At 44.1% G+C, this 27,153-nt stretch overlaps 1 protein-coding gene across 1 annotated transcript; it reads right to left on the bottom strand.

Moving 5' to 3' along the window:
- Nucleotides 1-6,555: 6,555 nt before the first annotated feature.
- PNLIP (pancreatic lipase) lies at nucleotides 6,556-20,311 on the bottom strand (the record flags this gene model as incomplete). Its single annotated transcript, XM_081157909.1, has 12 exons — nucleotides 6,556-6,681; nucleotides 8,895-9,059; nucleotides 9,601-9,709; nucleotides 10,779-10,908; nucleotides 12,993-13,111; nucleotides 13,803-13,922; nucleotides 14,043-14,162; nucleotides 15,388-15,499; nucleotides 16,178-16,312; nucleotides 18,217-18,339; nucleotides 19,128-19,282; nucleotides 20,272-20,311. The coding sequence occupies 12 exons, from the start codon at nucleotides 20,309-20,311 to the stop codon at nucleotides 6,618-6,620; spliced, it is 1,392 nt and encodes a 463-aa protein (XP_081014035.1). The 3' UTR covers nucleotides 6,556-6,617.
- Between the last annotated feature and the right edge of the window lie 6,842 nt (nucleotides 20,312-27,153).

The following is a 27,153-nucleotide window of genomic DNA, read 5'->3' as shown; positions in this document are numbered from 1 at the left end:
CTGAAATAAATTCAGACGTTTTCAGACTTATCAAGCAGGACCACAGCAATGAACAGACTCTCGGGGATTCAAGGCTATTGGCCCAGCCTCCCCTCAGGAGAATGGCAAGGGTGACTTACCCTGTCGGATATTCCAGGCATCCTTTCCCTCTGGATCCGGTGCCCGGCCAGTTTTTATACCCCAGCTTTATCGTCTAGACGCTGCTTCAAGGGAACAGCAGGTGATGATAAAACGGGCTGTGTGCACTTAGTATTTTAATCTGCACAAATACACAAAACGAGGTTAATAATAGCGGTCCAATCTCCCCACAAGCCTGGGAAGATGAAAGAATGCTTGATTAAAAGGGGGTCCAAAGTGCCTAACTTTGTATCTGTCTATGTACCTGTGCATGTAACTATGAGCCAAGTGGGCCCCACTTTCTGAGTTTCTGTTTCATCAGTGGGTGGTGCGCAAGTTCCAATAAGGTCACAGCAGTAAACTGCAGTAATGGGGGGTAGTATTTCCCACTGCAAGTAGGTGGATGTGCCCCACATAGATGGAAGTAAAGAGGAGGGTCTGATTAAGAAAAACTTCCTGTCTCTGTCTCTGTCTCTGTCTCTGTCTCTGTCTCTGTCTCTGTCTCTGTCTCTGTCTCTGGTAGTCTAGTAATACCCGAGCACATGAGCTTTGGAGACAGATCCAGCAGCACCCACAACAGCCTCTGACCACAATCCCTCGTGTACCCGGCCCAGTTATCTACTGCTTTGCAATGAACCAACTCAGAGCATAATGATTGAAAACAACAGCAATTGTTCTATTACCCCACTGTGATTTTTATAACAATATTTTGATTGATTTTTTAGAGAGAGAAGAGAGAGAAAGAGAGACAGAGAGAGACACTGATGTGAAAGCAAAACATCATTTGGTGCCCTAGCCGGTTTGGCTCAGTGGTGAGAGCGTCAGCCTGTGGACTGACGGGTCCCGGGTTCGATTCCAGCCAAGGGCATGTACCTCGGTTGCAGGCTTGACCCTGGTCTCGGTTGGGGGCATGCAGGAGGCAACCAGTCTATGTGTCTCTCTCACATTGATGTTTCTCTCTTTTTCTCTCTCTCTCTCCCTCCCACTCTCTCTGAAAAGCAATGAAGCAATGGGAAAAATATCCTCCTGTGAAGATTAAAAAAAATAAAAAAAATAAAAAACATCTGTTGGCTGCCTCCTGCATGCCCCCAACCAGGGATCGAGCCCATAACCCCGGGCATGCACCCTGAATGGGAACTGAACCTGCAACCTTTTGGTGCCTGGAAAGACACCCAACCAACTGAGCCACACTGGCCAGAGGACACTGTAATTTTGAAGAGCTGGGTTCAGGAGCCTCTAAAAGCCCACGTCACCACACAATGTCACATCTGCTGAGTTTCCCCAGGTCCTCTGAATGTTGCGCACCTGTCCTGTAGGACTCGGCCCCTGTGAGGCCGTCATGAATGACCCGCAGATGCGCATCTGCAAGCAGCCCGGCCAGTTCTCACAGCAGGCAGATAAGCCTCCCCACAGCAAACACCACTGGGGCCCAATCCCACCCCCACGTTACATACGCCTCACTGTCCAAGTCCACACTTCTCCCAAGTCACCAGAACACTGTGGGGCAGGTGGAGGGGCTCCCATTAAGAAAACTGAAAGGACTCCCCGTAATGACAGAGAACAGTCAGCAACAGTTGTTAAGGCTGAGAGTGAGCAATCAAGCACGTCACACGTGTTCCCTAATTTAAGGCTTACAACAACCCCACGAAGTCGGTACCATCATTTGCCTCCCTTTGCATATGTGGAAACTGAGGCACAGAGAGAGAAATAAGCTGCCTCCAAAGTCACATAGGTAATGAGCAACGGGAAGGGATTTGAATCCAGTCTGTACAGAGTGAAACAAGGAGTTGCTGAATGTTCAGTTATCCTGAGCAAGTTAGCAACAAGATCTGCTGCGTGTGAACCACATAGAATAGGAAAATTATTTACATAGAATGAGTCGAAAGAGAAAATACATTTCCTGCTGAGCTGCCACACTTGAGCTACCTGGTTGACCTAAACAATGATGGTTTTAAGCTTTGGAAGTCTGGTCAGGTGGTCTAGGAAGGGGCTGAGCACTTTACACAGGCCAGTGACGTCAAGGCCTGTATGCTTCCCTTTGACGGGGCAGTGCTGGCGCAGGAGGAGATTCCGGATACCCTAGTGGTGAGTAAGTAGGTAAACGGGTCAGTGGGAGGCGCCGGATGGCCCTGACCGCCTCTCGTGCCCCTTCACTTCCCGCCTCCCATTTTGCCTCCCACACATGGCCACGCCCGCCTCCGTCCAACATGCCTGGGCCTTTCCCACCTTGGGGCCTTTGCGCTTACTGTTCCCATGGCCTACAACTCTCTTCCCTAGACTTCCGTTGGGCTGAATCTTTCTTGTAATTCAACAATTAGCTTTAATGTCACCTCTTCAGCGAGGCCACCTCTGGCCACCCCTGACGCCTCTCCACCGCCAGCCTCCCCACTTGACCCCAGGCCCCCACTGCCCAGCACCGTGTTCCCTTCAGATCTCGGAGACAAGTTCTAACTATACCTTAGTTACCTGCTTACTTACTTGCAGTCGTGCTTCTCCCGCCTAGAATGCAATTCCCCGAAGACAGAGACCTCACCTGTTTTGGCCACTGCTGCACCCCAGCTGCTGGAACTAGGCCTGGCACTGACGTGCTTATGAGTTAATGAAAGAATGAATGTGCCACAAATGGAGTTCATGGGCATTTACCCCTATTCTCGGTGAGTTTTAGGGCATAGAAAGGGGAGAGGGCACAGGTTTAAGAAGGAGAGTAAAAAGAGATGTTATTATTAAAAAAAGCAGGAAGAATGTGAATATCCGGCTAGATTTAGGAGAAATAATTATACATGACCTGTCACAGTTTGCCCAGGGCTAAGGTCCCTGAGCCCTTTTGTGTTTTTTTTTTTTAGCTTGCCTCACTACCAAGTTCACCTGTGGGCTCCATGCCCACCCCAAGGGAAAGGACCCTACCTGGGGGGTTCAGTGGTTGAAACCACCTAAAGGTGATGGGAGCTGGTGTGTCTCTTATTGATGAACATTTGGTTGTTTCCAATATTTTACTATTAAAAACAATGCCTTAGTGAATATTCATACACATTTGTCACTTTCCCCATGGATGGTGTATCTGTGGGATAAATGCCTAAAGTTGATTTCAGGGACCAAAGCTCTGTCGACTTCACATGTGTCTGTGTATGTTAGCTATTCTCCCCCTCTCCCCCAAAACAACAGTGAAGTAGAGGCCATTAGCTCTTTAAACAGGTAAGTTTTTAGAGGAATGCTGTGGTTCTATTGGTTGTAAGCAACAGAAATCAATCTGGTTAGCTACATTTTTTAAAAGTGAGAGATTTATTGAAAGAATATTGAGGAAGGTCATGGAATCCATGAAATTGTTCAACCATGAGACCCAGGGAAGCCCAAGGAATGGGGCCATTCTGGAGACCTCAGTTATCCTCAGGTCCCCTCTGCCTTGGGCCTGATTCTGCTGCAGGGGCCCCCTGGCTTTGTGCATCTCAGCTCAGAACTCTTAATTACCAGGCGATTGGCCTGGTTAGGTCAGGAGCTGCCCCTGAATTAGTTAGCAATGGTGAGTGGCTCCTATTGGGCAGGCCAGGCTGAGGGGACCCACCCCATGCAGCCAGAGATGGAGCTGAAGTTGTGAGCTGGGCAGCCACTGCCAGGGGGCGTGGTTCCGCAATAAGAAAATAGCAATTCTAAATCAGCTGACTGTGCTAAGTTTGTACAACAGGGCACAGTTGGTTGCTCAGTGCTGGTGTGGGGGCATTTCTTTAAAAGTCTTGTGTTTATCACATCTTTAAATAACGAAGAGGTGATTTGCATGAGTTCACGAGAGTGAATGATATTGAGAATATCATGCTAAGTGAAATAAGTCAGATGGAAAAAGTCAAGAACCATATGTTTTCACTTATATGTGGGATATAAAACTGCAAGCAATAAATGAACAAACAAGACAGACAAACAAAAACTCACAGACAACGGTATGGTGGTTACCAGAGGGAAAGGGGGTAGAGGGGAGGTAGAAGAAGATAAAGGGGGTCAAATATATGGTGAAGGAAGGGGACTTGACCTTGGGTGGTGAACACACAGTGCAATATGCTGATTGTACACTGGGACCTATATAATTTTATTAACCACTGTCACCCCAATAAATTTAATAAAACTTTTAAGAAAAAGTGAATGGTGACTATGGAGACTGCATTTCCTGATGAGCAAATCTGACCAGACTGTTGTGTTGTTTTAAGGTGAGAAGAAGTAGCTCTCCATTCGCTGGCATTAGTTGTTTGACAAGAAGCATGCTGCCATGGAGAAAGTCAAAAGTGAGTGAACCAAAAGGGGCCCTCCCTTCTGGGGACAGCAGCGTAAGGAGGCCTGAGACTGGAGCCCAGGTTGACCCATCACTGTAAAAGCTCTTCTGACAACTGACCTGTTTCTTCCCCAGCCCCTGGCTTCTCCAGGATGGAGAAACAGGTTAGAGAAGGTGGTAGGTGGATTGTGAAGATGGCCACAGTTCTTCACTCTTCCCCCGAATATCCTCACCCTCTGCAATGTGATCTTGTAGCTCCTTTTGTCAACAACTGAAGTCTATTTCCTCTTCCCTTTGGCTAGATGTATGACTTGATTCAGTCATTAAATGACTGAATCAAAGCCAGGTGACCCCCAATTATATGAGGGACCCAGGCAAGATTAACAGTACTGCTGACTCAACACACTCTGACCACAGACACATGAGTGAATCCAGCCAAGACCAGAAGAAGCACCCAACTAACCCAGAGATTACCAATATGTGCTTATTGTTTCATGCCACTGAGTTGGTGGTGGTTTGTTATGCAGCAGTAGCTAACCAATATAGGGACCCAGCTCAGCCAGGCCTGGGATTCAGAGAGAGCAGCTGACATGCACTCACTGTCACCATTCTTGGGCACACAGCATCAGTTAAGGGTATGTTCTTTCCCAACACCCACATTTCGTCCCTATGCACTGTACTCTAATACACTGGCTCCTGTTTAAATGCCCTGGGGGATATCATTGGACCAAGCCCTAGGCAAGACTGGGGTCTAAACTGCCTCTCCTTTAGAGCCTCCTAGACCAATGAATTCATTCCACACCAGATGGAAATATTTTTAGGTGAGGCTTTCAAGCAATAAATAACAACTGAAATATGTTGAATAAACTTATACCCTGCTCAGCTTCAGGAATTCAGAATTTGTATTTATACAAATCTGTGGATGGCTTTTGAAAGTATGACTTCATTTCCACTGGGCAGCTCTCCTGTCTTTAAAATGTGCAACTCCTTGAAGGTCACAGAGGTAAAGATGAGGTCTCCAGCTGTCATTTGCCATATCTACACATCCAGATGGCGCCAAATCACTGTTTCCTCCAGCCAATCAGCTCTGTCTTTGTTTCCTCCTTCAGTTTCAAGTTCAGAATGATCAGGTACCTTGTCATCTCAATAGAGAACCATCTTATGAATTCTGGGAGAAGAGTAGGGTTGGTTCAAGCTGGGTTCTCAGAGCCCCTTCATTCCAAAGAAGTGTTTGTTCTGAGAAAGCTGTTTTCTAAATCTTTCTCATAGCCTAGACACTCACCTGCATTCAATTGTACCGGGCACATACAACATGCAAACACCTTAAGGAATTTACAAATGGGATATAGAGGGAAGTAAACAAGCAACTGGTATGGAGAGAGAAGTGCTGAGATGAAGGAAGTCCTGGGTACAGTGGGAATGCAGTGGGGTGGCCTATAATCCAGCCTTCACGGGTGTGGGTAATGGAGGTGAAGAAAGTCTTCCTGGAAGAAGCGATGTCTACACAGATAGAAAGTTAATTAGTAGGAGTTAAATAGACAGGAAGACAGGGGAAAGAACAGCCTAGGGAGAGGAAGAGTTTGAGCAAAGGTCCAGCAGCCTCTGACATTAAGGCCCTTTTAGGGGACAGTGTCAGAATGTAGTTTCCAGAAAGAATGTGGTGAGAGATGATGCTGGAATCCTAGGTGAAAACTAGACCAAGGGGGCCCTTGCAAGGCTCACTAAGGAATGTGGATTCTATCTTGGGGACCGTTGGGAAGATCTTTGATCTGTGCTTTAGAAAAATCAAAGAGGCTGCAGAAAGGAGAGGGGTTTGAGGGAGCCCCACTGGGAGCTATTAGGGAGCATCAGAAATGCCCAGTCCTCACCTCCTTATGTGTCACCTCTCCTGAGATGTTTGAGTAAGAGCCGAAGGTGAAAAGGCAGCAAAAGTGGGTACTTGCCACGTGTGTCAACCCAGAGGGGGTCATTTTGGATCTGGACATCTGCCTTAAGTAATCAGACTGACTCAGTAATAGTAGTAATGGGCATGATACAATATTTCTAAGCTCACTGCCACATCACATGTAGCAAAATTCAACAGTCATTTGTGGTTCTTCAGACTAACTCCAAATTTTGGGTTTTAATCACCGTATCTAAAAGTTTCGTTGGAAAAATGGACTCATGATGACAAAGAAAGGAATGTATTGCTTCACCAATAGATTTTATTAGCAATAAGATTCAGTGGCCAGATGTCAGCAGGCTCCTAACATGGAGTGAGAGTGAGCAGAACATCTTCCCTCACAGTTGCTTGACTACAGAAGTTGAATCTGTGGAGAGAAAACAATGAAAAGTCAGCTCCTTGTGGCCCACAGTCAGTGTGTTGAGCATGAGGCCAAGCGCTGCTCTCCCCTCCACCTGAGTGAGGGGCACACGTGTGCCTGAGACCAGACATTGGCAGAGGGAACACCTCTCTTCCGTGTAAAGGACTAGGTTCTCCTTTCCAATTTGTTTTATGGCTGTGCAGCAGTAGAGAGAGGAGGTGTCATTGGACACCTCAAAGGACAAGGAAGACTCATTTGTCACATTCTGGAAGCACCTATTAGACACCTGGCACATTGTCAACCAACACACCTGAGGAAGAGTAAAGTCAACAGCGTGATAAGAAATCAGCCAAAGTAAAAATTCCGAGGCCCTGGTGTTCCATTGGCTAGACATTCTTATTTTAATTCAGAAACTCAACTGAAATGACTAATTGTGCTCATTAAGACTGAACAATACTTAGGATGCTTTGGGGCTAATTTTCTTTAATATATAAGCATATGTAAGTTTCTTGGCACATGAAAGTCCTCAGAAAATGCTCTTTTCTCTTCGTCTTCATTTCCTTCCCTGTGGTATGATGGCTGGCAACTCACAAATGGCAAATTAAAGCTTAAAAAACTAATATTGATAAGGGACACAGGAAATGAAGGGCACATAATAACTATATATGAGTAAGGGTGGACTGAATTTGTTTTGTAGCAGTTAAGAATTTATTGGAGTCAAATTTCCTGTATATGAATTCTGGCACTAAGCCTTCATTTAATTATCTATAAAATGGGATATTAATGGTAACTACCTCCCATCACCACAGTCAAGAGAGTAAGCATATCTATCACCCCCAAATTTTCCTCCTGCTCCTTTGTCATCTTTCCTTCCTATCTTTTTTCTTCTTCCGCCCTCCCCAGGCAACCGCTGATCTGCTGTCACTGTGGACTCATTTGAATTGTACAGAATTTTATATGATTTGAAATAAAAATGTGTGCACTCTTTTGTCTTTTCCAACTGGTACATTTCCCTCTTCCTGAAGAACTTCCATTAACACTTCTCATGCTGGTGATAAATTCTTTCAGCTTTGGTATATCTGAAAAGTTTTTATTCCATCTTTATCTTTGAAAGATGTTTTTGTGGGTATAGAATTCTAGGTTACCAGTTTTTTCCTTTCAGTACTTTCAAGATGTTGTTTCACTGTCTTCTCACTTGCATTTCTGATGAGATATTTGCTGTAATTATTAGCCTTATTTCTCTGTATGTAATGTATAGTTTTCTTCTGGCTACTTTTAAGATTTCCTCTTTATAACTAGTTTTGAGTAATTTGATTTTGATGTATGTTGGTAAGTTTTCTTCATGTTTCTTGTTATATCACTTGGATCTGTTAGTTTATAGTTTTCCTCAAGTTTGAAAAATTTGGAGCTGTTATTTCTTCAAATATATTTTTCTGTCTGGAACAATTGTAAGGCTTCACCTTATTTGTTTCTTGCCTCTCAGGGATCATTTTCCTTTGTTGCCTGATGTTCAGTGTCTAGAAACTGTTATTTTATTTTTTTCTCTGAATTTTTGGTTGTTGTAGTTGGGAAGGTAAATTCAGTCACTGTTACTCCATTTTTGCCAGAAGCGAAAGCCCCCTCCTTGGGCTTTTATGGGACTGAATGACTTGATGACAAAAGAAGCATAATACTGGGCCTCAGAATTTGGCTTTATATGCAAATCACTGGGCTAATGTTGGTTTTGTGATGATTATCATTATCATCAGCTCATTTTTTTCTGGTGGTTCACCAATGGTAAATATCCTTTGGCTCACAGACACTTTAGTCTTGGTTAGAACTAAAGGTTGGCCTTTGTCTTCAGTAAGATCCAGAATAGCCTTTTTATATTCCTTGATAGGTTAAGTGTTTTCCCGATAATTTAAGTGGCAATTTGGTGAACCCAGGACATTTGGGGAAGATGCACATATTAAGTATACACATAGCACAAGGCACAGCAGCTAAATGAAACTATTCTTCTCACCTTAGATTATGACACAACACTCATCTACAAATCTATCCAAGCTATTTTCCTAGAGTCCTACACTTTCTCCTAAAGAAACAAAAGGTATCAGGAAGCTGCTGTGGGTGGGAAGTGGGAGAACCATTGCAGGGGATTTACCTTAAAGCCAACTTCCAGTGGGAATAAAACTATAAACATGATTCAGCACTTCAAATCTCTTTGGATTTTTAATACTTACGTTTTTCCATCGTTTCTTTCCACTGTGATCTGGGATGCTCCCACTTTGGGAAGAGTTGGGTTGATTATATTGTTATACCAAACAAATTTAACCATCTGCAAATTCCCAACATCCACATCTGAGTCAAATTCATTGGAAAGAATACCTTCTGGTCGGAGAACGCCCCTTGGGAATTAAAAAGTTAATAAAAACATACATGAATATACATAAATATACATATATACATATATATATGCCTAGTATGATAACAGTACATTTGTCATTCTAATGTATTAAATAAGAGCAGACAGGTACGCGAAGTCAGTGGTAGCTTGTCTGCCATCAATAACTCACATTACTTTAAAGTCATTCTTACTTTAATAAAACTTCAAACATGTTTTAGTCATAATCCTCCCATAATTTAATAAGTGATGACATCATTATATCATCTTTTCTCAATTGTTTTGTGGACAGAATAATTATTTACTGATAATACCACTCATCAAAGTAAACATCAGGGGTTTTCTCAGGAAATAGCAGAGAAAAAAAATAGAAACAAAATTATAGAATGTATTAAGGTGCCCAGGTGAAACAATCTCTTCCTTTTGATGATATGTGGCAGTGCATAAGCTCCGATCATAACCGATAAACTCTAACATCCATAACATACACGGACTGTGCGAGGCATCCCAACACTTAAGAAGCTTAAGAGTTATGTTTTACTCACTTGAAAATTTCGTACTGCTTAGAGTTTCCTCTGTCTCCAAACAAAGAAACCAGCACGTGTCCTCTAACTTTCTTTCCAGACAGAGTGACAGTTACCTTATACCTCCAACCTGCAAGGCGAGGGGGGGATTTGCAAAGTGTCAGCTTGCAGTGAAGACACACTGAAAACAGGTTAACTTGAATTCCACGACTGCTAAATTCTGAATAACATGTATGGTATTGATAGTTCTAATAGCCATCAACGTTCCTTTATCTAAATGTTCATAGGACAGGCACTGGGGGAGGGGAAGAGCATGGAATCTCTCCAAAGTCAATAGATTTCAAGACAGAGGAAAAGGTAATATATTTTGGTTTCAATTTTTTAACCTAACACTTTGTTCTTAAATGTTGAAAGAACTTTATGTTAAAACATAGTAGAATATAGTAGACTATGACATTCTCATCAGTTTACTTCATTTTCATAGATCACATTTTAGAGCACTGTCATCTTTTCGTCTAAATGATCTACATTTATTTTTAAAATTCTACAACTCAACTTTCCATTGCCATTGGAAATGTATGAGTTTGTGGTACCCGATTGATGGGACCAGTCAATAGTAAACTAGCGTTTTTTCCCCATTTTGAACTCTCCTGGAGTATTGGGGGTGGGATAAAATTTGGGTTTAGTTTTTATAATGCAGCGAGCCTCACTGGTTCCCAACCAAAGATTTGTCTTCTTCTGTTAGCTAGAAGAGAAACCTGGAGCCTGTCCCCATGCTCCACCACGCAGGCACCCTTAATTCCCAGCACCCACGGGGTCTGCAGTCCTAAATACCCCTTGAATCTGTCCATTCCTCTCCATCCCCACAGCCTGGCCATCTCTCTCCTCGATTGCTTTTCTCTTTATATAAAACTTCAGAATTCTGCTCACTGAAATGTGGACTGACTCTGAAGAGGCTGGAACAGAAGCAGCCTCCTGAATTCAGCACCAGGATCAAATGTGAATTTTGGTTTCATCCATAGTTCAGCCCCTAAACCCTGTTCTACCATCCAAATTAGCTGAGCGCAGCATCTGAGTAGTTCTCCACACTGGGGAGGGGGGTTTAAAACTTCTGCACAGAAAAAGCAATTTCATGTGTTCTCACTGGGCATGCTGAGTCACAGCATTAAGAATCTAAGGCAAATCAGATGGAGACTTACGGGCAAAACTGCTGGCATCACCGGTGTTTAGATAAAACGTCTGGCCTACTCCCTTTGTTTTGTCGGGAAATCTGTCAGCGTAATGGCCCATCTGTGGGCAGCCTTCGCTGGGACAGGGGAAGCACTTGTTCTAGGGGAAATAAAGGAGATGAATGAAGCAGTGAATTCTTATAACAGGGCATCATCTTTTTCTCATGTGTTGTTACAATTCAAATATTCTAAAGCCAATTCTGTTCTGATGGTAAAAGGGGATTGAAGTGTCTCAGCAAAGGTTAAAAATGCTCCTAGTTATTTACAGTGATGAATCAGCCACTTCGCTGTGAATTAACACAGTACTAACAAAACTCTGAAAAGCACACAAAAGGGAACTTGGGTCTATATTTATATCTACATAGTTCAGTCTTTTCCCTTTTGCCCCGGTTGCCCCAACACATCCATCCGCCTGCAGGTGGTTAGAATTTATTTTAGAAAAGTTTGCAGGAGGTGAAAATCAGCTTTTGATCAGCAAAATAGGACCCAGGAGGAGCACAACAGCCTCAAAAGACAGTTTTCCTCAATCCCTTTAACTCCCACTTAGCATAGCAAAGTCTAAAGAATCCAGATCTCAGAGCCCTCTGGGTGTGGAGAGAAAATGGCCCAGATTGGCTGTTAAGGATCAGCCATAAGGTTGGGTCTAGGAAAGATGGATAGTGTGTAGGAACCGGGGCCGAGGAACTGTGGGAAGAAGAGAGGGGAAGGGAGGAACAGAGTGGGACAGACAGACAGCAGTTTCCACGATGGAAGGCAAGGCTGCTCGTCTCCTGGGTCAACGGACCAGGCAGGGGCTGGGCGGAGCAGAGGGTCTGCACCCAGTAGAAGCGAGGGGAGCCTGAGCCTGAGCCTGAGCCTGCAGGAGGAATGGCCCAAGCTCTCTGAGGGCATCGCCTGAGCCAGGGGAGCAGATGCCCCCAGACTCCAGCAGCAGACATTCGCTGGGGCCCATCAAGAAGGCAGAGCCCCAAGCTCCCCCTCCGCCCAACCCATGCTCACCACCACCACCACCACCACCACCACCACCCTAACCGCTTGGCCCAGTGCCGGCTGGGAGAGAAAGGCTGAGAAATCTGCAAGACGGACAATGTTTTTCTTATAAAAGTGTCTGAGCGTCAGCTAAAAGGACTGATTCTATTACTGAGTCAGACTGAGTTTTAACTGGATGAAGCCTAAAGCTTCTGCTTGGTTGTTTCCCCCATCACCTATGGACCGGGGATTTGGGAAGACAAAAATAAAGTTAGACCAAAGGAGGGGGGTTGTTTTGGTTGTGAATGTGAGCTGTACTGTGAACAGAGCAGGCACACACCTCCCCCAAACACGCGTGCACAAAATAACCCCCCCTTACTGACCACTAATGATTATATTTTAGGTTCTGGGTTAAGCAATTGACATTTGTCATCTCATTAAACCCTCCCACCAAACCTATGAAATCTACCATTTTTACATTTAGAAATGAAGAAACTGCCTCAGAGAAGTTAGCCCCAAGCTATTCAGCACTTTAAAGGTGAACCCAGATTCATATCATCTCTCTTCATCACTAAGGCACATCTCCTTGGTCATTATGACTTACCTGGCATGTTATTTGAAATTTTATTTATTAAATGACATAAGCTATACATTTTTATTTGAAAAAAATTATAGTGAAAGGTAAGGCGATTAAAAACAAACAGGCCACAGATAAGTCATACTCAAGATCACTCTGAAAGAGCATAAGGTAGAGAGATATCTGGAGAACACCAAACAAGATGAAAACTTGGGAAAAAATCTTGGCAATTATGCGATTGCACAGAAATATACACACACCCACTATTATATAGTTTTATAATGTCAACGTTTAAGGCAAATTTTCCATGTTCATCAGCATCCTGTAGCCACAGCTCAGATTTCCATAGGCTATTTTTTTTAACCTAGAATTATTTCCAAAACAAGATTAAACATTTACCTGATATGTGCAGAAGTGAGACAACAAGGCAGATATGAGACATTTCAGTAGACAAGCTCATTTCTCGAAAGTTCTCAGTACCTTATCACTATTAAATGAAATCCATATGACTAAATGTTTATATAATGTGGCAGTCACATAGTGACCCCCACTGAATGCATGTTATGGGCCGTAAACCACACCAGCCATGAGAAAGGATGGCCACAAAAGTCTTTAGGGTCAAGGTGGCGTCTACTTACTGCAGTGAAAGAACTGTAAGAGGTACAGGGGAATCCGGTAAAGCCATCAGGGTTGAGGATGCTGTCAGAGTAATACTTGTAGCTTCTCAGGTGATTACAGGCAAAAAAGTCACGAGAGCCTTTGAAATCAGACATGATTCCGCATCAGTGACAGACTTGAGTTTTCCAAGTTAACATCATGATCAGAATATAGTTAAGTTATTGAGTAGATTTTCTAATTAGTGTGAACTCATAGTAGTCACAAGACAAAATCATTTATGAACTGCATTTATGGTTCATGATGAAATTAGAAGTTAAGTACTATATAAGATGAGAATAGTTATACCATAGCTAATGGGAAATAGCATTATTTTGGAAATAGAAAAATAGATCCTTTTTTGAAATGGAAAATAACTTTAGAAGGAAAAGATTGGTCTATATACAGGGTGTCTCCCCCCAAAATGTATACACACTTTGGCTTCCATTATTAATTCCAATGGGTGAAATCTGAAAAGAAAGCCACATCAATTGAGCTGTCAGCTGTTAAAGTGTGTATACATTCTTTGGGGGACATCTTGTAGATATAAGTATAAGTTAGCAATGAATTTTCTGAATTCAGTCCTTGGAAAGTTGACTACAAGTACGTTTTCTTTCTTAGAGTCTCCTCATGCTACATCCCCCAACGAAAAGCCCATATCATGGGGATACAATGAAAAGTCCTTTGTTATAAAAATATGAGGCTTGTACAATGCCAAAATATTTAGCAAGTTTAGCAAAACAAAACACAAACTGTCCCCCGAGAAGAACCTCTCATGCACCCAATGGTTTTACCTTCCCAGATGCCCTCAATGTCAACAATCTGAGAGAGAATGTTCTTCTGACACCCGGGCATTTCTAACCCTCCATTTGGAAAGAAATCCAGGTGTCCCGCAGTTTGGCTCATTCCAAACCCTGAGGAATTTAAAAATATGGAAAAAAAAGATGATGTCACTGTATGGACTGGAAGCCCTCTAAAACGCTCTAATGGATAGATTTATAAGCCACTCTAGGAGGGCGAATTGAGGGACTCACCCATGTTGGGGACGATGGGGGCAGCGTCCGTGTGAATTACATCCACAAATTGGGCATCGCTGGCGTCCAGTCGGACTAACTCGGGTGTCCCCTCAAAGCAAGGTTCGGCTGGGTCCAAACCTACGGAAGCGAGAGGTGTCACGTTAACATCCAGCTGCGCACCTGGGCCTGGGCCTGTACTCCAGTCACAGGCCTGAGCGCCACCATCGGGGGGCATCGGGGGCCGTGCATGAGCGTTCAGCCAGTTCCTTCCGACCTTACCATTTTCTGAAGGGAAATCTGTATCTAATTTACTATTCACATTAAAGTGAATTTTCCTCAAACCATGGAATTTTGCTTTACTTGTGGATACTTAAGTCACTGGGACAATCCTTATAGCAGCAGCTATAAGGAAAAAGCCAGGCTCTGGGAAACACTGGGCTCCTAAAAGCTGCTCAGGCTAAGGGAGTCCCCACTATCCTCTGACCTCCCATGAGGGCAAGGACCTTGGCTTTCACGGTCACCAGGACCGCAGGCTCACACAGTGCCTGGCTGGCTAGAATGTCGTAAGCATTTGCAGACTACGGGAAAGAACATTTTCTCCAGCTAATTAACGATGGGCATTCGCGATGCTTCCACCAATCCAAACGTAACCAACTTGTCCAAAGTATTAAAAAGAAAATCAGAGTAGGAGGCTAGAGTGGGAAAGTGGCTATTTCCTGAAAGAGTCATTTCTCAGAGGCAGGATAGCAAAGTCTTTCTTATAAACTTACAGGGTTGCTGTAGGACCTGAGTATCCAACATGGGACCCCACTGGCCAAATGTGAGCAGTCTGAGATTTGTAAAATAATATATTTTATCTAATTAGCAGCATGCAGAACTGGCAGCCTAGGGCCTCGTGACCACCTGCCCCCCACTCGGCTCTTGGGTTGTGCTTGATGAAAATTGGGCTAATTATCAATTGCTATTGAAGCAGAATAAAATTAATTATACTTTTTTGAGCTTTTTGGGTTTAATTCTATTTATTATTTACTCTATTATTTATGCTGTTTATCCTGTTCATAAAACTTGTCCTTTTTTGGTGAATGCTTGAAAAAGGGACAATAGATATGACTAAGACCTCTAGATGTTTTTAATTCACATTTTAGTCACGTGCAATATTTATATGTGAAACGCGGCTCTGCAGGCCGAAGATTGGTATCAATTAAAAATTCACAAGGGCTCAGCAGACACCGGTTTCGGATCATGCTGCTCAATTCAGAAAATGTGGAAGCCTGTGTCCTAAGGTAAGAAGCAGGCTGTACAAATTTCCATCTCTGCAGACACCGCGTGGTTTGGTTTTGGAGCTTTTGCTGTTCCGACCAACCTGTGATGCGCGCGACGGTCCCGTTGGTCCTCCTGCCGGCCTCCCCGGCGGCGTGGGAGCCCAGGCTGTGGCCGATGATGTGGACGTTGGAAGGCGAGTACCCGAAGGCCGACTGCGGGGGAGAGGCTGTGTTTCCCAGGACTGCGAGTTCCCGGGAAACATCCTCCCCCCTCAAAGCAATTAATTTTTAGAAATGTTTTCCATTATAATAGAAAATGGTGATGGCCTTAGCATTTAAACTGGTAGAAGTAGGGCTCTCTTTGTTGTTTCATGATGTAGAGAGACCCTTTGATGGATGCGAGGAATTGTTACCCAGAGGGAGTAAAGTAAGTACTTGGATTAGAAAATAATAATGAAGGCAATTAGTTAGGCATGTTCAACTTTCACAGTTTCTTCGTTTTTAGTTAATAAATAAGGTTAGCGTGTTATCATTGTGTTTCTCTTAAAAAATAAAAAAACTAGTTTAATCTTGAGGCTGATATTATCATGTCAACTTGGTTTAATAATTTGGTAAAATTAAAAGAAATGCTGCAGAATTCAATAGAAACAATCTACCTGGTTGCTTGAATAATATCACATTTAAGAAAAACTAGTTTATTGACCTCAATAGGGATATTGATGCAGCCCAAAGCTGGATTTTTTTTTTTTTGCATTTGTTTTCCAACCAAGGGGAAAGTCAATCTCAGCAGGGAAATGTCATCAGCTGTTATCATACCTACAGCATTTTTTTGTTGCTCTTTGGGAGAGAATCCAGAGAGCAATGTGCGCGGGCTTTTGCACACGAAGTTACCTGAAGGACTTCAATGAAGTACGCCACTTCCGCCCCCACGATCCTGATGTTCTGGGAGGCCTGCGTGTACCCCGTTCGGGAGCCACTTTTCCAATCCACACAAATGCAGTTCACGCTTTCCACCTTAAACAGGTTCTGGTGGGAGAGGCACAATAAATGGGTAAGCGATTCAGAATCTTTATTAATTCCCAATGAATGCATTTGAGAACTAGGATTTTCAATATCACGCTGGCTTTTAACCCCAACGCAATGAACAATCTTCTTGTCTGTTATGGATATGGATTCCCTTTTAAAGTTTAACATTGACTCCAAATGGGAGGTTTGGCCATAATGGGAACTGGGTTCTTGAGACTTTTACTATAATAGCTACACAGACACCTGTTTCAGGGGAAAATATGTAAAATGTGGTACAGTGGGCTGCCTCATTAGAGCTTCATAATGTCCTAAGACTACATCGTCCCTAGGACATTGCCTGGCTTGTTCACTGCTGTATCCTCAGTGCCCTGAACAGCTCCTGGCGCATAATAGGTGCTCAATAAATATTGAATGAATGAATAAATGAAAGACTATGTTGGGACTCCCTTAACTATTAGTTATATTGAAGGTAAATGAGTAAGCTTTTCCATAATGGAAAAACTAATCAAAGTTTTTAGACAAATGCATTTTTTTGGTATATTACTGGAGTTATTTCACATAAAAGCAAAATCTACTGGATACCTACTGGAAGCTTTGTTTGATGGGGTCCAGGATAGTTTCATGAATGTTACATCTGGCAGGAATTTTGTTTGTTTGAGTGTGTGCTTATCAATATTCCCACCATTTTTTCCAAGAAGAATTTGAGAAGAATGAAGCAACCTTAGAAACCATCTCCAACTTTATCATTTTACTGATAGAAAAATTCAGAGAGGGAAAACAATGTGCTAATGTCATGGACAGAGTCAGGCTAGAATCTAGGACCTTTAACCTTGGAGTTGAATCCACTTTTCTCCATCGGGGTACAGCAACATCATCAAAGATGAACCAAAGGCAAGAAAAACACACCTGCTTTTGCGATCTCAGAAATAAATCATATACACCTATCTAAAGGTCTACATTCCTATGAGCTGAGAATCACTTAGTTTTTTCATCACTTTTCTATAGAAATTTATTACCCGCCCCCCCATAATCATCAACTTTAAGTTATTTTAGAAGATACATTATGGTTTTACTGATTATTTCTAAACTTGTGATGTGAATTAGCCTATTCCTTTTGGCTGTCTTCAGGATCAGCAGAAACTGGAATTGTCTCAAGTCAGCCTTTGGCTTGAGTCAGAGACAGGTCTGAAATTAAACGGCATTATAAGGACCTTTGTGTCTTTTCCCTTGAGGCCGCTGAAGAAGTGACTGCCCCTCTGTAACAGCTGGCCCCAGGAGCTTGGTGAGTAAATGAATCAATGGTAATGTTCCTTGGGCAGTTGCCTAGCAGTTCCCGGGAAACTTTGTTCTGTTTCATTTCCTGCCTTTTTTAATTCTTCATTATCACAGGGCACATAGCCAAGGACAAATGAAAGAAAATAGGACCACTGCTACGGTGGAAACAACAGAAGCTGGAAATGAAAACCTACAAGCTTGCCTAGATATGGCTACCACAGGAAACCACAGAGTAGCAAGTGAAAAATCAAAGGAAAATCATTCTTTTGGGCAAAATGAGTTATATTAGCTCTTCATAAAGAAATGAAAACCTATTAAAAAAAACGAAAAGCTATTGAAAATGCAACTCATGTTGTATCAATATGGCAACATGTGTTGCTAAATTTTAAAATATTTCTGTGTTCCTTACTGAATAACTACTACCCAGAACCTCCAAATGCCTGCCAACCTAACTGCCCTGACGGTGCCAGGTCCTCCCACCCCTCCACCTCCTGAACATTCCCTGGGCACCCCAGGCCCAGCGGGATCAGAGGCTCCTCCAGTGTCACCATGGCCAATATTTGCCCTGATTGGTCGGGGCTGTGCCTTCCCCCTGGTTAATGACCCCTGAAGAGATGACCTCGCCTCACCTTGCACATATTGGACAGCCAGTTTTCTTCTCCCTTGTCTATGAATCCATGAATAATGAAGCGGGTTTTCCTATCCGTTTTGAAATTGGAGGACCCGATAGTTGATGGATCTGCAACAAGTTCCTATTTGGGGGAGAAAAGCATTGAATGTGGAGTTTCTTCCAGACTGTACGTGGAGGGAGGCATAGGGGGAGGAGACCGCCCGGGTTGGGGGCCTTGCGGGCAACGGTCCTCTCATTTCAGCCAAGCTGTCTGCAGGCGCCACCCCGACACTCCTCTCCAGGTTCACAGCATCTTTGCAGTTGCTCAGCTTACGACGGTACGTCTGCTATAATATTGTAGGTAAGGGCCTCACCTCCACGCGATGAAAGGGTTTGTGTGTGTCTGTCTATATTTTATACACATAAAATATGTTGGAAGAGCCCGGCCGGAGCGGCTCGGTGGGTTGGAGCATTGTCTCCTGCATTCAAAGGTTGCTGGTTCGATTCCCAGGTGGGCGGCTATGGGAGGCAACTGGCTAATGTTTCTTTCTCATATAGATGTCCCCCACCCTCTCTCTCCCTCTCTCTCTTTATCTCTCTCTTCCTCTCTCTAAGCACATCCTCAGGTGAAGATTTAAAAAAATATGTAGGAAGAGTATATATAATATTGAGAGATTATATATATAAGTATACATATATCCATATTTAAATTATTTATTAAATGGTACCATAGAGGTAGGATATGAACAATATCAAGGTACTAGACCTCCTATAATGAAGGTTACATAAAATAATACTTAAGCTCACAGTCCTAAAAGTCTACAAAGATGTAAATTCCACTGACTTATTCCTTTTAGAAGACTTAATATTCAGTATCCTCATGATATAAAACAGTTGAAACTTAGTTCTAAAGGCAATGAGCCCTCTTACCTGAAAGGAGTTGGGGTTCTCGTTGGTGTACAGGAGGAAGCGGGTGTTGACCTCTTTGGGGCCCCAGGGCAATATTTTCAGGGGCCTTTCCACAATTCCTGCCCAGGGGACATCGTCGCTGAAGCAGCCAAGCCTTTGGAAGCAGATTTCTTTCCCTGCAATCACCCAGAAGGGTTTCGAGGATATTAGTTTAAGCAGAATGCTCTTTTTAATGGTCTCTCTGGAAAAATATGAGTTAAATGATATTTTGTGGCATATATTCTTCCTCTCTACCCCCAAATGTCTTCCTATCTACACGTTCACAAAACGGCATCAACAGACTACATCCGAGCTCAAGTCAGGCTGCTGCTTCTCATTTCGACCGCGTGGGACCACCTCACTCCCTTGGCCTCTCTGTGCAGACCTGTGTGGGGTCCCATTTGGCCTCTCAACTCAGACGTCTTTCTCCAGCCATTGGTGCCCAAGAGAGAAGCAGCTTTGTGTCCCCGGGCCTTGTAGAGGAGGTGGGTATCTCAACTCTAGGCTTTGGGCTTTGGATGAGAACTCATTTCATGCAAGGGCCAAAACTTTATATCTCCAAATGGCTGAATATTTAGGTCCCTCACCTATGTTAAAAGGGCACCCTGGCTTCCCTTCATGAAGAACCTGCTCACAAATAATCAAACAGAAAATCCCTGGTTGCGCTCAACTCGAGGCTTAAATGTTTCCCCGTAAAAGAACAACACGAATGCAGGGTCCTGAGCAGGAAAAGCCTAGAGCACCAGGGGAAGGAGGGGCTGCTGGGGGCACTGCGTTCTTGAGGTCTTACTACATGCCAGGTGCTGGGCGAGATGATTCACACGACTATGTTCCCTAAGTCTCACGGGCCTGTGGGAGGGGTGGGCGCATATGCCCCGGGAGGCTGAGGATTTTCAAGGGAATACATTTGTGGCTGGTGGAACCAGGGTTCAAACCCCACGTGACACCAAGCTAGGGTTGCTGAATTAAGTAAATAAAAATACAAGTTAGAGTATCATGTAAACAATGGGTATTCTTTTAGAGAAAACTATCACATCGTTGCTGTTCATCTGAAATTCCAACTCTACTGGGCGTCTTAGCTGTTGTGTGGCAGCCTCTCTCCAGGTGCCCCTCTCTCCTCACGCACCGTGATTGCTCTGCTCGCACTCCCCGGGCCTTGAACGCATGTCGCAGCCCTTCTGGAAAGCTCTGCGCTCCATATGCATATGTTTACTTACCTACTGCTGTGCCCAGCAGCAGCGAAACTGTCCAGAGGAGAAGCATCTAAACAAAGTTAAAAACATGAGTGAATCTGGCTTCATTCGTTTTCAAAAAAATGGCATAATTCAAGTCGGGCTAGACCTTGGGGGGCAAATGGGTCAACACTCCTAAACCGAGCCTGGAAAATGTGTCCCCCACTCACTCACCGTGGCAGTTCCGTGGGGCCCCGCACAGCTGGCCAGCGCCCGGAGGCCCTTTTATAGGCGAAGCTTATCTCCCCGAGCGGCCCAAGGGTGCGATCCCAACTGTAATCATAAACAAACCGAAGCTGATAGAGCAGGCCCAGTTTCCCGCGGGCCTGTGGGAGGTGGGAGAAGGGCAGATAGGCTCAGCTCTCCCCCATCTGATTGCGGGGCTCAGGAGCCCCGGCGTTCCGCGGTGGCCCGGCTCCCGGCGGCCTCTCCTGAGACCTGCAGCCCTGGGCGCCGCCCCGGCACGTGTGAAACTGGGCTGTTTTCCCAGGTTGGACGGCAGCGCTCTTGAAAACAAACACCAGAGCCGGCCCGGCCGCTTGCCTTTAACCTTGCCTCACCCCCACAGAAAGAGGCAATTCTTCAAGGGACTTCATTCCTTTTAGGAAAGCACTTGGTATTTCAGTTTAACAGCCCATGGAACTAGTTTATTTCTCAGCGATAACATGGAATAAATGAACTGACAAAAGGAACTGAAGATACTTCTAAGAGGGTAGAGGTGAAATCAGCGACCCCACCGCCGAAGGAAATTACGAGTGAGGGAGAAAAATGAAGTTCGGCTTGGAAGAAATGGTTTGGGGAAAATAGTCTGAAAGAGAAGTATTTGATAGGAATGAGCGGGGATATTTTCAGTGGGAGACGGATGGCTTAAAATACATTTTTTAAAGATGGTAATGGGATACCGTAAATTTAAGACACTGTCGCCATTTAGTCTGACAGCATCACAGATACAGATTCGGTCATGTGAAGTTGCCACATTTACAGGTCAAAAATGGTCAAATAATTCAGTTCCCTGACAAAGTTTACAGGTACAGAAAAAAGCCAATAAGATTACTTGTCCATGAGGAAAGTTCAAGAAAGTTGGGCAAGAGAAATGTTAAAATCAGGACAGAAGGCACAAGAAAGGAGTCCATGCATAGCACGTAGCAGCCGCTTAACGTATCCCTGTTGAGTGAATGAACAAATGGGGGAATGAAAATAAAAAGCAGTTTGTTTTGCATACTTGCTACAGTTTGAGCTGCCTGCCTATACAATCTCACAATGAAGAACTGGTTTGTCTGAAACACTTTTTGCTCAAAACAAGCAACCAAGCCAACAACCCCCCAAAAAGTGAGCCAATGTTCACTTTTGGGTTTAATGTAAAGTAAAATATATTCTCTGTGAATTACCAAATAATTCACACAAAATTTCTAAGTTGGCCTTTTAGATAGTACAAAATTTAATCCATAATTTGGGTGACCTTTGTTCAATAGAGGCTGTAGAATTAGGACCAAAAGTCACCAAATTCTGAGACAGAGACTAGAGCCCATGGGGAATTATTTTATAAACTAAAATAGGTTCAAATTTTAGAATGTTTTGAGAAGATTTAATTTCCAAAACTGTTAGAAAAGCAAAGAAGGGAATTGTACATAACCAGCAGTCTATCAGGTGTGTTCTGGATGAATGACTTCTAAATTCAATCTTGCTGAACCCTTTAGCTGTGTTGTAATATTTTATCAGTCCTATTGTTTCGTTTAGACCACTAATGAGCTATCTAGGGCTGTCTGTTTATAGAGTATGTGGCAGAGGTTGGTGGCCTCTTCTTATATGGAATAGAACTGGACCCTATTACCTAATCTCCCTTGCAGGGAGATGAACCACATGATCAACTTCTGGCCAATTAGCTGTTAGTGCATAGATGTGCACAGTCCTAGTCCTGTTCATAAAAAGCCACACATGATCCTCACATGCCTTGCCTTCCATGGCTTGATGCAGGCAAGTATGGTGACCTTGAAGGCCATATGTTGAAGCTGGCAGAGCCACAAGATGGAAGGAGCCTGGGTTCCCTGCTTAGAGGAAAGCCAGTCATGAATCATGAAGACCAATTTGGAGCAAGAAATAAATTCCCATTGTTTTAAAGCACTGATATTTCAGAGTTATAGCAACTAGCATTACCTTAACCAATAGAGATTATTGTATTGTAGGATGATTTCTCCTTTTAAGAACAGTTCAGGTAACAAACATTGAATCCTTGGATATAAATTTTACCATGGGATCTGGATGGTACTTATGCATAACAGACTTCAACAGATTTTTTCTAATTCTTGGCTTTAAAAATGCCCTTTCCTGCCACCTCCCGAATTATAAAAATTAACTGCTCAATTCTTCATTCCATTTCTGTAGAACTTTAACGTTAGTGGGCATATTCCAGTTCAGTCCTGGTAGTGACGATTGTTTCCACAAGTAATCTGAGGCCATATGATATACCTCAAGGTTTAGTGAAAATTTACCCAACGTTGCCTGGGCCCCTAGGTGCAATTTATGTGTGATTGAAGCAGTTCAGTCTGCTGGATATAGAGGGAACTTTCAAATACCACAGGTAGGTGGACTGGAGCTCCTACCAAAACTCTGCTCCCCATCAGCCTTTGTTATTTTTCACATCTTGGGATTGCAGGCTAGAAGGTGGGCCCTGTAGAAGGTAACAGAGCCATGGCAAAGCTTCCCCAGGAAGCTCATGGCCTTGAAAGTGGGCTCTAATTGAAAAATAATTCCTGGACTCAGCAGTGCATTATATAACATTGACTCAGCTTTGACTCTAAAACCTTGGACATTTAAAAATAAAAATGCCAAACTTGGACGTTTCTAATCCCATAGCTTTGATTGCAGAGGAGTTAAATATTGATATAAGTTTAGACTCTGATTCTGAAAAGCTTGTGATACCAAACTCCAAGTAAGGGAAAGAAAGGCCCTGGGACACCTGTGTGGCCAGATAACCAGCATGTGAACCAAACAAGGTCTCATTTACTTAACCTTCAGAGAGCCTCCCTTATCCAGTTCAGTCTACTGCCAGGGCCACCAGTGGGAGGGAGAACATGCTCGCCTGGGGAGGCCAGATTTCCCTGAGCAGAAGACTATGATGATCTGGGGGTGCTGTTGCCTCACACCTCCCAGAGCAACATGCTGTCAAACATGAGGGGGTTCAGTTCATCCAGATGCTTGGAGTGAAATATAGTCAACCCTCCTCCATTACGCGCGACGATGATTTACTTTGTGGACCAGAATAACAAGCTTACTTAACATTTTATAGCATTAATTGTTCAGCTTTACATACTCCCAGAGTGTTTGTATTTAATCTTGCATGGAACCTGTGGAAGTTTTAGTGAGTTTTCTTATGAAAACAGTGAGACTCAGGGAGTTTAAGCAACCTCCCCAAGGACACATGGTTGGTAAGTGGCAGAGCTAATTCTGGAGGGACAGATTCTTTCCACCAGCCCCAGATGACCTGTTGGTGTGAATTCACAGAAGGCCATGTCCTCCTAGGCTGTGTCAGTCTAGAGTTGATCTAAAAAATGGTCAAGAATGGGCACAGCTGGGGATGTCAATATACACACGTACAAGACCAGGTATCTGCTTTTCAAAGCAAAGTCACACGCATATTTTTTGTATAATCTATTTGGTTTTGTGTTTAGCTTTCCTATTATTAATGCAGCAAATGGCAATTTTATCACATAAAAATACTACTTTTATGACACTGAGTATAATCATTCTTTCCTGGGCCATCACGGTGGTTTTCTAATTGCTTTTCTTGTCCTTAGACTGACCCCTCTCTTGTCTGCCCGCTACACCCTCCCAGACAGTCAGGCTTAAACGGCAGCCTGGCTGTGCCACAGTCCTTCTTAAACTCCAGCCTCCCTCCCTGCCCTGTGCTTTCTAGATCAGGGCTGCCCAGTGGAAATCTATTGTAAGCCCAATATAAATATATTGTAAGCCACATTAAAAAAAAGTAAAAAAGGGGAGGGAGGAAGAAAGAAAAATAAATTAAGCTAATATGTACCTTTTTTGCTCCATACTTATGTTTTGGGGATCAAACAATTGGAAATGACTTGAGGATCCTCAGAGGGGCGGGCTACCTTTTATAGCTTGAGAACTACACCTTTCCCTGCTGCAAACCCAGTGGTGTTCTGTCCTTTCTTACCCCAGTGCACCTTTTTCAGCCTGTTATGACTCACAAAATAATCATTATATGAATCTTTAGTGATAAACAAGACAAAAAATGTATAAAGCTCTCTTCCTTGTGCCAGGAACCAGTTCCTACTCTGCACCTGAGCGAGGCCATCCCACTGTGATTGAGGGATATGTCTCTAGCACACCCTGGATAATTTCACACGGTGCGCCATTGATACTATGGAACACTCAGTAATGTCATCTGATAAGGGAATTTGTCTGATAGCCCATTATTTGTTTTCTATCTAAAAAATTATATGTACCATTATCATTGTGGCTGACGGCTGGTTGTACAGGCTCCTCTGTGATAGTAATTTTCCAACTGTTTTCACTACAAGAAATGCAATTTGAATAATGCCTGTATAGCCTTGAGTTGATTTATGACTTTAGTGGCCAAATTAATTGATTTTATCCTGGAAAGCATTGTTTTTTGCTTCTTCTGGGGAAAAAAACCAATTTATTTCCTTGAGCAGAGTGGTATAATATTTGAAAATATGAAAACAGCAACATCATCAACTCCACTTTGGACAAATATTCATGACTAATCCCACCAAAGACTGGAGGCGAGGGGGTCAAGGACAAATGAACGCTGACCAAACACAGTCCGAGTTTTATCATCGTTGAATATCCTGTTCATATCATCACGTTTCCACACTGAATTCCAAGACGTAAACATTCACAGGTTAGGTTTTCAGTGGAGTCTTGTCCACTGTTTTGGTCTGTGAGCTGAATTTGAGCTAAGGCCTTGCTCTGCTACTTTTGTCGTTGCCTCTTCACTTCAACGGACCACTCTCAGGCCGCCGGTCCTTGCTGCGTGCGTGAGAAAACGAAGGTAACTCAACAGAAGGGGGATGACATAAGGCACACATTTAAAACAAGCGTGAAAGTACATCAGCCCGCTCTTCCGACGGGCACGCTTCTGAGTACAAACATGGCACCACAGAGGCCATCTTGCGCCGTGACACAGACCGTAATCGTGTGAGAAAGCGCACAGGCACGTGGGGCCAACACGACTGGCCTGTGGGGTGTTTGATGAGTTGGCCTGACCCACTTCACGGGCCTCGGCACAGATGCATCAGCGCGGCGGCCCGGGCGGGCTGATGAAATAAGCGTTTTGATGAAAATAAGTCTTTGCTATCTCCCCTTCCCTGGGAACTGGAGTCGCCTCTAGTAATCTCTATTCGGGAGGTAAGAAGTAATCTTAATAATGTTTAATGAAAGACCTTTTCCCAGGCAAGACATGTATAGAATGGAGTCTTTCAGGGCACATTGTCACCGCAGCGCGGGCACACGGGCTCACGGCTCCCCTGGCCTGCAGGCCCCTGCCCTCCGAGCCCATTCACGCCCCTCCTCTAGCCCAGCCCCGTGAAGGCCTCACAGGCCTCCTGTCCAAAGTCCCGTGCAGGTGGCCTTGGCCAAGGGAGAGGAGGCTTTGGTCCTTTCTTGAACTACTGGCTTGCTGGCCATCAGTGAGGGAGAGGCGGGCATCGCTGGGCCCGGGAGCCTGGGGCACGGCCTGCCCCCCGAGCCTGCCCCCTCCTGCCCCAGGCCCGCTGCCCCTCGCTGCGGCTCTGCCCGGGGAGAGCAGGCCCGACGCCACCGCTCGGCCTCCCGCTGCCGTTCACGTCGCTGCGGCGGTTCCCCAGGTGGCCGCCCAGGTCCCAGGTCAGCCACCCTGAGTCTGAGCTGAGGCTCCTGCAGCTCCAGCCTGGCCGTGGGGTGCTCCCCACCACCCTCGCGTGTTCACAAGGTGCGGCCCATTGCCAGGGGACCTTAAGCGACAAGCAATCCATTTGCATCGATCCTCTGATGCATTTGCTCAAACTCTGTGTCCTTTGTTGCCTTCCCTTCTCGTCTACAGCAAGAGTTGGTAAATGTTCCCAGTAAAGGGCCAGATAGTAAATACCTTGGGGTCTGTGGGCCTGTGACCTGTTGCAACTATTCAGCTTGGCTGTTGCAGCAGGAAAACTGCCATAGACGATATGGAGACAATTGAAGGCTGCTTTGCATTCCGATCAAACTTCAGTTATGGACGCGGAAATTTTAATTTCATATAATTTTCCAGTTTGCGGGCTTAAGGTGGCAGGGCAGATTTGGCCTGTGGGCCATAGTTTGTGGCCCAGGTCTACACCTTTGTGGTGAGGTAGGTGGGCTCTGAAACCAGAATCCCAACTCCACGGTGGGCCAATGTGACCTTAGATTTGTTGCCTAAGCTCGCTGCATCTCAGTTGCCTCATCTGTGAAATGGGAATGTTATAGAACCTACCTCGCTGGGTGCCTGTGAGAACAAAGGAGACAAGACAGGTAAAGCATGTACAATAGAGCCTGGCACACAGTAGGCACTTAATATACATTCTTGTTATTCTGAGGAATGTTTTCTGTTTTATTTGTGTTTCTATAAGGCTTTGTGGACTGTACTAATGATCTATTTTATTTCTTCTAATTAAGCTCAATACTTTCCCTCCCCTAAGCCAATAGATCTTGCCTGTGATTAATGACACACACTTAACACATAATTTGATATTTTAATTGTGAAATGATACATATCAAGTCTGAGTTGAATATACACATTT

This window comes from Miniopterus schreibersii (assembly GCF_964146895.1).
Source record: "Miniopterus schreibersii genome assembly, chromosome: 14".
Taxonomy (NCBI): domain Eukaryota; kingdom Metazoa; phylum Chordata; class Mammalia; order Chiroptera; family Miniopteridae; genus Miniopterus; species Miniopterus schreibersii.
This window is presented reverse-complemented; position numbering and strand designations above follow the sequence as displayed.